This window comes from Mastigoproctus giganteus, chromosome 9 (genome assembly GCF_048544385.1).
Source record: "Mastigoproctus giganteus isolate SK-2022 chromosome 9, ASM4854438v1, whole genome shotgun sequence".
Taxonomy (NCBI): Eukaryota; Metazoa; Arthropoda; class Arachnida; order Uropygi; family Thelyphonidae; genus Mastigoproctus; species Mastigoproctus giganteus.
Window position 1 is genome coordinate 46,620,734 of NC_143583.1, and position 12,596 is coordinate 46,633,329.

The window sequence follows — 12,596 nt, forward strand, 5'->3', positions numbered from 1 at the left end:
ACCCCCCATGCAACTTCTGGTTGTAGGCTTTTTTGAAGAACCAGGTGCATCGGAGAAGGATGTCAAACTCTGGTAGATCTGAAGGCCAGGATTAGACGTCATGTGCTGGCTATTCCAGATGACATGTTACATTCTGCTGTAGAAAATGATGTTCGTCGAATGGAAACTGTTTTTGACCAAAATGGAGGACACATTGAACAACTGTAGCACTGTTCAAGTGATTTGTATTGCCACAGCACCATATAGTGACAAATTTTATAACTATTTTTTTTTTCAATAAATGGCGAGCGCATTATTTATAGTGCCTGTTGTCCAAATTTCTCTTCAGTACGAGCCTTAGAACTCTCTCCAGAGCCCTACATATGGATACTTTGATTTTAACAACCCTTTATAACAGATTCACATCTCTGATTTTATTCGATTGTATATTCGATGATCTACATAAGCCCAAGTTTTGTCAGTGTACTTGGCAGAATAAAGTGTTCCCAAACATAGTAAAAAATTACACAGACTACCATCAGGCTATTTCAATACCTGGGCTAAAATAGTAAGCCACCTCTTATTAAAATAAATTTTCATTCTTCTACACATGAGTTCACATTAAATAATTAAAATCGTGTTAAAAATTTAGTTGATTATTTATATCATATTATGCACTAAAGATATTCTTTCTTTGTACAAATGCCATACCTTTTTCAGGAAATGTAAACAAAATTCAATACTCGCAGTATACAAATTTCCTATCCTTATTTTCACTTTTAGCATTCCTGATAAGTGACAGAACGTGTTTGATGTAGTTTCTGGATGTTGTCAGTGACATAGAGAAAGATAGAAATGAGACAAAGTTATGTGGAGGTCTCCCGGTTCTTCAATGTGTCACAAAATGTGATTTGAAGGGTAGAGAAACAATTCCAGGAAGCAAGAAGCAAGAAATATGAAAGTCATCCAAGGGCAACATCAAAAGTTTACCAATATTTCTATAATGGCCAAACGCAACAGAAAAACATAAAAATGTCTTCACGTAAACTTGCATTGGAACTCCCCTCTGCAGCTATACACTGTCTCTGAGGCTTAAACTAAAGGATATTCATGCTAGAAAACTTTCAATTTGTTCCAGTCCCAAAAGACAGTCCTTTTATCTTGAAACTGGAATTCTTTTCGTAGTATAAAAATATTAGGAGAGCCACCTTTATTCCTAGCAAACTCCCACTGTTTTAATATTTTCTAGGGTTGAACCTTAACTGGTTGATGACATAGAGATGAAAATCTTAGAGACTATTTCTTAGCTCCCATCCTAGAACTCTTTTGAGAACGATAATGATTTTCCTATAGGGTTCAACTGGCTGACAAATTTCTGGAAAGCGAAGAATATTTGACTGGCCAATCTACAAAATGGATTTGGCCTGTCAGATTAACCGATTTGATTTTTCTAAAATATGGCTGGGATCCTTTGAAGAAGTTAATTGCAAATCTTTTCTCTTTCCCTAAGAGCCGAGATGAACTCTGCCATCAAATAAAAATGGAGTTCACCGCTTACTGATCGCCTGAATAAGGTTGCACTGTAGTGAGCAATTATGATACCGCCTTGTAAACTCTTTATTCATTGTACGAAATTGCACGGGTTTCGTGTGTTGGAGATTTTCTTTCATGGCATGCACTTTCACTGTTTTTATTATTGTTAGTTTTTGGATTTTAATGATTATCCAGTTACAGAAATTTCATAGAAATCTCAACGGTTAATGATATTTCTAAATATGTGTAACTTTCCTAACTTTTTGAGAATCAGTGAGTGTATCATTGCATGCTATATTACTCCATTTAATGCACTGCACATAGAATCATGATCAAAAATATTATAAACAACTACCTAATTAAAGTGTTGGGTCACCTTTCGCTGTGATGACCGCTTGCATTCGCCGTGGTATGTATTCTACGAGACTGCGGAAGGTGTCTTCCTTATGTATTCGAGACGATCTCGAAAGGTGGACATCCTGGATTTCGGCAACAGAGCAAGGCATTGCCGTGGACTGGCGAATGCTGCATTCGACCGCATCCCACAAAAATTTCGATGGGATTGATGTCGGAGGAATTTAGCGACCAGGGAGCACAAGAAATTCTTGGTCACGATGCTTGAACCATTCATGCCTTGTGACACAGGACGGTGTCTTGCTGAAAGAATTCAGTGCCATCTGGATGCACGGTCACCATGTAGGGCAAAACGTGGTCCCAAACAACGCCAAGGTGTGGACATATGTTGTGTCTTATGGAAGGCGGTCCGTAAAAGTTAGTTCAACTCCTCCGTGGTTCTCTGTGATGATATGCAAAATTCTTTACAATGGCCAGAAATGACTGTAGTGCTATGTTTCTGCAGTGTGTGTTATTGTTTATTTGTTTCTGGCCACTTTTCTAACAGGATGCAGCGATCATCAGGAAGGCTGCTTCCCTGTACCTGTCCGCACTACAAGGAGGCGGGCCACAATTATATAGTTACTATACGCAAGTTGTATGGGTGCAGCGAAGCAGCCATCCTGGTGATCACGGCTCCCTAGTAGCTAAGTGGCCAGATACAACACAGGACTAGACACACCACTTAGCAGACTTAACACTATATTCGTATTTTACAGAGTTCTGTATTCATCATCGTGTACCATGGCAGAGTTGAACTAATGTTTAGGTGCCGTCGCACATAACACAGAACACATGTCCGCATGTTCTATGTACCATAGTGAACACCACAAAGAATCCCGCATCCACTGGAAACCATCGAATCCTGGCCCAAGGGGCTTGCGTTAAAAATAAAATAAATAAACAGTAATAATAATAATAATAAATAAAAATAAAAAATAAAATAAATAATAAAAAGAATAATAATAAATAAAAAATACTAATTAAAAACTCTGTCCCAAAGCACTAGCATTATTAACAAATAATTATGCTATTCCCTAAAAATTAATCAGTAAACAACTCCCACCATTCCATTGCTAATGCTCCTAAAAACCAAACAACAACAACAACCACCATTCCCAGTACACACCATTCAATTCCTCCTGTGGTCTACTGTCAAAGGGATGTCAGAACGATTTTCAACAATCTTGAGCCATCGTGGGCTCAAGATTGTATCTTAAGTAGATTGTATCTGTGTAGGATCGCCGTCCTCCCGACACCGGGTGGAAAAGACTTGAGTTCGAATCCCGTCGATGATAGAAGGAATTTTCATGGGTATTTTTCACAATATGGCTGAGTTAGTCAGTCTCAGATGAAGGTAGCGTGGTTTTTTCTTGCCGGAAACTGGTTTTTCATCCAGAAAACAAAAAATCGACCTCAGAACACACGCAATTTCCAGACAATATACATGCAGCAATATGGTCTTAGGTCACGATGCTCCTAAAACCCAACCAACAACGACAATGCTAAGAAAGCTCCAGGTTCTGATGGTAGTTGTCCACTTGAATTTGGTTATAGCAAAACCTATGCTCTTCAACTTACTCCTTTTCTGTGTCGTCTCTTTTTACTTTCTTATTCCATTGGTGTTTTCCCCTTCTGCTTGAAAATTTGCTCCTATCCAGCCAGTTCCTAAAAAGAATGACAAATCCCTCCCATTCAATTATCGTCCCATTGAAACACTCTTTCCAAAGCAATAGAGAAATCAATTAATCGACAACTCTTAAACCATGTAGAAACCTTCCATCTGATCAACGATGGCCACTATGGATTCCATCATTGTCGGTGCACTGGTGATATTTTGGCTTGTTACCTATCCGTGGACAAATACAATGGAAACGTTTGGTGAAATTCAAGCAGTTGCTTTGGACATTTTAAAAGCTTTTGGTCGTGTTTGGCATAAGGTATTCTAAAAAAGCTTTAATCTTATGGTTTGCCAACCGGTTTTTTTTTTTTTTTTTTTTGTGATTAGGCATCCAGTTTTCTCTCTGACATCTCACTGCGACTGATGGTATATGACTCTGTCTTCGAACTTCTCCAAGTAATTCTCTAGTACTCTAGTAGGGCAAAGATAATTTAGTTGATTTCTTTCCCTCTAAAACTCAGTCTTCTCTTATACAAGGTGATTCACTACCAGTGCGACAAACTTGCAGGAGGTGTAGGGGGCACAAAGACGAATCGGAATCACATAGCATTGCAGGGTCCAAAATGCCTTCGTCATGCGGTAGAGGACGTTGAACGGGAGGTCGCGTGAACAGCGATCCCGCCGGAAGTCAGCATTTGCGAACCGTTTCTGTTGAAGAAACCAAGTAGCAAAAGTCCTCCGGAGTGGATAATCCACAGGCTCCAATGATTGGACGCGTTGCAGATAGTATGAACTCATTTGGTTTGTTGACAGTATCCTGCATACAGTGGATTGGGAAATACCCAATCGTTGGCCTATCGCTCGAGTACTCGTACTCGGATTGCCTTCTGCAAGACGTAGGACATTCTCCTCATTGTCTGGCGTCCTCGTCGTTCGCTCTTGATTCATGGTACCTCTCGTGAAACAACCAGTCTCATGTAACCTTCTGTGCACACGTGCGAAAATCGTATCATGAGGAGCACGCCTGTGCGGGGAAACGTTCCTGGTACAAGCGCAGAGCGGCGCGCCCGTTACAGTCCGCAGCTCCATACGCGAGGTGCATGTCGGCCAGTTCAACGTTTGAATACTCGTCCATCCTACTGCCTCGGGAACCGGTTCGCGAATGCTGACTTCCAGCGGGATCGCTGTTCACGCGACCTCCCGTTCAACGACCTCTACCGCATGACGAAGGCATTTCGGACCTTGCAATGCTATGTGATTCCGATTCGTCTTTGTGCTCCCTGCACCTCCTGCAAGTTTGTCGCACCGGTAGTGAATCACCCTGTATCTCGCAAAAAGGATTCTTCTGCTCCTATGTTTATCTTTAGTGACACTCCGATTTCTAGGCAAAATGATATATCTCTTTTGGGGATTACCCTGACTTCTAATCTCTCTTGGCACAAGCACATTACAAATATCGCTTCCTCTGCATCTAAAAAACTTGGTTTTCTCTTTCGCTCTCGGCGTTACTTTTCTTCCAACCAGCTGCTCACTCTGTATAAATCGCAAATCCGCCCTGACATGGAATATTTTTCTGACATTTGGGGCGGTGCCCCCAAAACGTCACTCAGTGTTATAGATTCCATTTAAAAGAGGGCAGTTAGCTTAATTAAGGATTCATCTTTACCGGAATCTCTCCACTTTGTCTCGTAGACATTCTCTTTCTGCATGCCTCTTCTACAGATACTTCCATGGGCCCTGTTCTTCTGAACTGGCTTCTATAATTCCCGCTCTCTCTTTCAAAACAGTCCTAATACGTGACGCCACTAGCCAACATCCATTTACTGTCCAACTTTAAACTCACAGAACCAACTTTTATTCTTCCTCATTCATTCATTCAACTTCTGGTTTGCTATTTGCTATTTGGTTTTTAGGAGCATTAGCAACTAAGGTCATATTGCTCCGGGGATACGCGGTGGTCATTCCCTGACCTTTCCGCATCCTCCGTATTTGGTGGGCACAGGCTCGAACCCCAGTCTAATCAAGAAGCGTGTGCTACGCACTGCTGCTCCTGCCCACGGAGGCGCCTCAACTTCTGGAACAACCTTCCTTCATACGTATTTCCTGAAAATCACGAACCTGCTCACCGTTGAATACGCACACGTCTATCGGCATGATCGAGCTGGAACCTCGATGTATCACACCAGGCGACTCTTTTCCAGTTGTTCAATATCCAGGAAAGGTTTTCCTGTGCCCACCGCAGATGGAAGTATCGATGACGGTCGCTCAACATGGACACATGAATAGGTCACCTACACCGTAGCCTATCCCCAAAAATGTCCGCTGGATGGTGTGCTCAGAAATGTTTCTCTCTGCGCCTTGGTTGTAGTCTGCCGCAAATTGAGAGATCGAGAGCCTCCTTTTGTCCTAGAAAGCACGTGCCAACCGCCGTTAGCCTCAACGGGCCACGAACAGCCGACAATGCCTGAGGTTGCTGAGATACTGGCCTTTGCTTTCATAGCGCTTTAAATCATTCCCCCGTCAAACTTCGTCGGGTCCGTCCCTTTCCCCATTACACTGACTTCATTCTGACGAGCTTACAGGCACTACACGTGTCGTCACTATATATATGCTATGTCAGTCGGTGACCTTCTCCTAGATGTTGTTGGATGCGTTCAACCATGAGAAAGGGGTGGTCATAATAATTTGGCTCATGAATGTGTAATTTCTCTCAACTTGGCAGAAATTAATTTTTAAGATATCGAAGTAAAATTTTATAAATATAAAGCATATAACTAAATTAGCAAATATCGACATACCTGAATGATAGCCTGCTGCCTTGATATTATTATTCACGATAATTTCTTCACTGCTCATCGTGTAGGATTGCGATATCACAGCTTCGCATCTTAACTTGATGCTGTCATCCCAAAAGTCGTTTGGCTGAGCTACAAACCTCAGGCCCAAATTAGAAGTGAAGATGGCATCTTGGTGAGCATATGGAGAGTATCGAATCTCATTTTCCACAGGTGCCTGAGGTAAAACAACTATGTCTTGTTAGAAAAAAACCCACGTGGAATTAAAGCAATTCTTATTGCTGACGAATATTAAAAAAAATCATAAACGCGAATTTAATTCATTATATCATTAACTTTATTATTATTATCAATAGTAGAGTTACACTGTATATTAGCCCATTCATTAAATCGAAAAGATCGTTGACTGACTGTATCTTGAAATTGCGGCATTCCAACGAGTCTCAACTTGTCGCAATGCTCACAAAACCTTAAAGACAGCTATTGGAGAAGATGCTTGGTGTTGTCGTTCGAAGATTCTTCAGTTGATCACAAAGTTTAAAAAGGCCCGCTTGTCAGTCGAAGATGATCGTTGCTCTGGCCGCCATTTAACTTCAAACACCTACAATTGCTCATGTTCGTGATCTGACTGACCTTTGAAGTTGCTGTTTAAATTGGTATTACTTATGTCAATCAACTTCAATCCAAGATTTTGGAATGCATTGCGTTTTAGCAAAGTTTGTGACGAGCATCCTCAGATGATCACAGAGAGCAGAGAGTTTTTACACGCTACCCACACTTTGTTTATTCTATTATTACTGGTGACGATTCATGGTCTATGACCAGAAACCAAAGGCCCAGTCCTCTCACTGGAAGATTCCGTCTTCTCCAAGGCCCAAAAATAGCAAAACAATCTTTGATCAAATGTGTAGATTCTGTCGCTATTTTGGACTCACAGGATATTGTTTATTATGAATTTGTCTATGTAGTGAAACAGTGAACCAGAAATACTACAAAACAGTTTTCAATGGCAACCGCGCAATGCTGTTGGGAGAAAACGGCCAGAAAATTGAACTTCAGATAATCGGCGATTGCAATATGACAACACCCCTGCACACCACGCGCTTTCTATTCAAGAATTTCTTGTGACACCACTCTATCGTTATGGTCCCCCATAATGATAGAGATTTGCAAAGATTTTAAACCTGATGACTGTGGAAATTATTTCGAATTCGACACACGAACTACTACCAGTTCCAGAAGAATCCTTTCAGGAATGGCTCCAGAAGTTGCAAAAGCATTGGAATCGGTATATAAGTATCAAGGAGACTACTTTGAATGAAATTCAGTCGAATAGCCGGTAAATTTAATCATTTCCCAAATATTAGTTTAGTCCCCATACTTGTTATTGCTCCTCGTACAGTGTTTATTTTTCCATTCTGTTCATGTTTTCTTTTTAATCGATACTTAATATTTGAAAGGTGATGTAGTATTCATCTTTTTTTTTTTAATATCAAAAATAGATGCCATTTCTGCATGAATAGATTAAGGTGACCGAGTAAAACCAATGCATTGGTCGCGTTATGATAAATCTGGCCCACGATGGTAAATTGTGCAACGTTGTCCTGAGCAATCGATAAGCTACCACCATCTGCATCTCTTTCTTCTTGACGCTCTGCTTTGTTTTTAATCGATTCTGTCCGATAACTCCGAAACACCAATCCATAATATCTGCCAGCAATGGGCCCTTGAGGTAATTAATCAAAATATTGTTAACCTTATTTAAGGAAATTAGTTTCTGTAGGGTTGTCATGGCGGAGCATCGTCTCCTGAAGTATCTTTCCAAAGTTGTCTTCGTGGAACACTAGAGTTCGACAGGTCATCCTTACAACACTCCCATATGATACGTCACCCGCAGTCGCCTTTCTGATAGATTGTACATGAAATATTGCTCAGCAGTTCACTGTATTGAGTACACTGCCACAAATTTATGCAATCGCTATGTTCTTCATCTTTCCAGTAGTTGGCAAGTTTACTTTATAGTGAGATATGTAAGAATTCTGACAAAAATTTCCTTTATTAATCCTAAGAAACAAGTACTGAGGTGGGCTGATTTTCAGGCTTACTAACACCTTTATGGAGTTTCCTATAAGAGTGACTTAAGAGAATAAATTGACAAATTCCAGGAAGAATACCAACACTTTTTGACGTAGGGATAATGTGAGCGTTCTTTTTCTATTGTTTTTCAACTGTTGCAGAATAACTTCCTATCTTTGCATCATTATGCCGTTTTAATACTAATACTAACCTTGCAGTGGTAGCGTTCCTAGTTGTAACACAAATGGTAGCGCACGACCTCACAGGTCTAAACTTTGGATATTTTGAAAAGACTAATCATTGTTCGAATAAATTTAACCATTTTTTTCAAAGAACTCGAAATGTAAGTCTACTATATAAAGAATCTGAGAGGTTTTACTATTGCTTGAAGAGGCTTAGAGGATTACTTAAGTATTTTTTTCTAAGAAATGAAGAACAGTTTGGGATTCTATCTATTTGAAGCGAGCTTTTATAATTTTTCCGTTTTCTAGTTAAAAAAAAGGACTAATTTGCTCCAACCGCCGAAGAGGAAGAGATTAGAAAGAGGTGGAAAACTGTAATGTATCGCCTTAACGCTGTAATGAATTTTAAAGAAAGAGAGAAAGACGTATTAACATTTTTCTGCTTCGAACCAAATCCATGAGTTGTCATCAAAAGAATTTTTCTGTTTTAAAACCGATCGTACTGAATCTCACACCACACGCACGCACATATGCACATATCAACACTTACATTCCGTGAAGAAAAATTTCTTTAATCTCAGGAACTAATTAATCAAAAATATTTTCATTTCATCTCTGGAAATTAATTTTCCACAGTGCCATATAATTCTGTAAAAGCCGAAGATGACAATTGTCATTTTAGCGGAATACGAAATCAGTTTTGTTAGTTTAACGATTTCGGTTTGGGAATATTCAGGAGCGAGAACATTCCCTTGCCACACCTGTTGTTGCTAATGAAAAATCGAATCTTTTCTCAAAACAACCCCCAATTAGTTTAAGCAGTGATTCCTGTTCACTTTAAATTTCACTCAGTGTGGACACGGAACGTATTTTGATCAGAACATTTCTAATTAACTGCGCACACAGTTCACTTCTGAACCCAAACATAGTGAGGGGAGGGAGGGAGGAAGAGGAAATTAAGAATGTTTACATTTTATTTTTAAGTCCCTGTGAGAAATGTGGGTAAATGAATCCCACTATCGTACCTTCCCTTTACTACGAACCTTTAAAACCTTACATTGCGTATTTAACGAAGAAATTTTAAATACGTGCGTCTTTCTTTCTTTGCTTTCTGTCTTCCTTTTCTTCTATTTTTTTTCGTCGTCAGTCTCTACACTTCTTTATCTTTATCTTCTCTGTGACACTTTCATTTCCCTCTGTCTATCTTCGCTGTTCCGGTACTTCACCAACCATTCCCAATACACTGCCCTATCAAAATATCAGAGAATGTGATTAATAACGAGTTGATTTCATATAGCACAGATGGCTGAAGTCTTTCCTGGTTCATTCTACAAGGTATGATGGTGTTAACGTATTACAGTATGGGTATGCTCTTCAGATATTCGATGTCCATCGGCAGCTGTTGTTGCTCTCTAATTGGTCTTTCCAAATGATTGCCGTTTTCAGATTGAGTTCAAATCTAGGGAATGCGAGGAAGATGGTGTGTATTCTATTGAAGTACTCTTCAAACCATCCCTGCACAGTCTTTACTCTGGATAGAGGCACGGTGCATTATGGATCCAATACTGTGTGGTATTGGATCCTTACCTTACTTTTCGAATATTTCTCACAGTATTGTATACAAAATTGTTCAAAAGGCGTAAAAGATGGTAAGTTCAAGGATCACAGGAAAGATTATAGATTAGGTAGTCTTGGTGGAATGCCAATTAAAACAATCAAATCAGAAAATATTCATTGCTTAAAAACGAAAAATCTGTGTTCATATACTTCTCGAAGGTCAGGGTATATGCGTTGCCTTTCGAAAATCGTTGTATAAAAAAATCAAAAATAACTGAACTGCCTCCTACTTTTTTTTTACAGTTTCCTTATATGTGAAGACTTTCTGGAATAACATTCGTAGATGGAAAAACTAAATCGAACCTTACAAATGATTTAGCGCAGTTTAATTGCTCTTATATAAATATTTATAGCACCTTCCACAGTTATTTGCTTAAATATGATAAGTATCGTTTAATCCTAGAGAATAATAACTCTCTCTTACTCTCACAAGAAACCAAGTATTTGTTATTCAGAGATTATTTTTTTTTCCGTACTCAAACCATAAAGAGACATTTTAACAAAATTACTTTATCTCTTGATTATCTGGTCATCCGTACAACAGTAAGAGGAAAGATATGGAGCATGTGTGCCCAGATGCAACCAATCGTTTTTCCGAGCTTTTTTACGTGTTCCTAAGTTCGATTTTCGTCTTCGTGTAAACTAATTATCTGCAGTTTTACTCCTGTGTCTAAAATCAGCTGGTTAAACATTGGAAGACGTACTTGAGACTAATTCAGGTCTGCATAATCTAATAAATACAAAATTGCTTGTAGGAGAGACCCAAAGAACTATCTAACTGAGATCGTGTAAGTAGAAGCATAAAAAAACACTGAAATGATGGTTTCTAAAGTCACCGAGTTTCGAGAGGAAATTGTACTTATTCAATCACGAGCAAGTACGTATTTGTTTAATATGGAGTGGATAGCTGAAAAACTACAAAAAATGACTCGTTTCCTGAAATATTATCCACGGCGCTAATTAATTGGCACCTGGAATCATTTCAAAGGTCAGCCACATAAATCTAATATTTCTTGAATATTTGTGCTATCGATATGAAAGTATCTCTAAAGTGCTCTTAATGTACAAGTGTTCATTTGGTGTTTTTAAGTACTTTTGCCATGAATACCATTCGAAGTGTTAGGGTAGCTAAGAATAGAAACAGGTGCATGTATACTTGCGTGTACACGAATGCTAGGAGTTTAGTAAATAAATTTGATGAATTTGAGGTATTGCTCAAAACATCAAAGGCAATTATTGTTGGGATATCAGAGACGTGGTGTCACACAGATATAAGGGATGCAGAACTGGAATTAGGGGAGTACAACGTCTACAGAAAGGATAGAGAGGATAGGAAGGGAGGTGGGGTTATGCTATTAGTTAAGAAATACATAAAATCCAAGGAAGTGAAGCCAGTGGACATCGCTGGACAGTGCAGTGTCGAGTCAGTTTGGTGTGACATAAGCATTGGGAGATCAAAATTGAGAGTAGGAGTGTGCTATAGGCCTAATGACTCTGATGAGTATAATAAGAAACTGTACGGGGAAATAGAGTGGGCCAGTAAATCAGAGAGTCTTATAATGGGAGATTTTAATTTCCCAGATATTGACTGGAATTTGGGGGCTGGTCACTCACACACTAGAAAGGCTTTTGTGGATTTATTGGATGATTGTTTTCTACATCAGCATGTTCGGGAGGCAACTAGAGGGAGCAATACTCTTGATCTGATTATCAGTAGTGATTCTTCATGCATTAAGAATCTGCAGATAGAATAACCACTAGGTGGCAGTGATCACAGTGTGCTGAAGTGGGATTTACTCAAACAGGTAACTACCATCAGGGGTTAAGGGAAGGGTTATTGCTTCCGTAAAGGCGACTACGATGGACTGAGACAGTATTTAAATTCAATTCTATACAGTGGGACCAACTGATGATGTTACCAACAGCAAAGTCAAAATGGGAAGCATTCAAAGAACTTATCTTGGAAGCTACTAGGCTTTACATACCAACTAAGAAATATTGTTCAAGGTTTAGGCCAAAATGGATGTCAGATGAACTAATGAGGCATATGGCAGAGAAGAAAAATGCATGGGATACATACAAATTAACACGTGACACAGAAGCCTATGATAGATACAAGTTGATCTGTAACCAAATTACAAAGGAGGTTAGGCAGGCGAAGGCCGATTACGAGAAATCTGTGGCAAGGGATGCAAAGAAAAACAACAAAGAGTTCTTTACTTATGTAAACTCTAGAAGGAAGGGGATCAATCAGATTGGTCCACTTGATATCGATGGGTCAACTGTTGATGATCCTGCTCAGATAGCTAACAAACTAAATGAATATTTTGCATCGACATTCACACATGAGGAATTATTCAGCGAGGGAAATCCCAGAGGTGTATTCAACTCTGGCAGTAA

At 39.4% G+C, this 12,596-nt stretch overlaps 1 protein-coding gene across 1 annotated transcript in view; it reads right to left on the reverse strand.

Annotated features, from left to right (window-relative positions):
* Window positions 1–12,596, reverse strand: part of LOC150080197 (uncharacterized) — a 214,170-nt gene that overhangs the window by 15,292 nt on the left and 186,282 nt on the right. Inside the window, exon 5 of the mRNA XM_090381124.1 lies at window positions 6,325–6,538. Coding sequence (XP_090237250.1) covers window positions 6,325–6,538 — 214 coding nt within the window. The remainder of the gene's footprint in view (window positions 1–6,324; window positions 6,539–12,596) is intronic.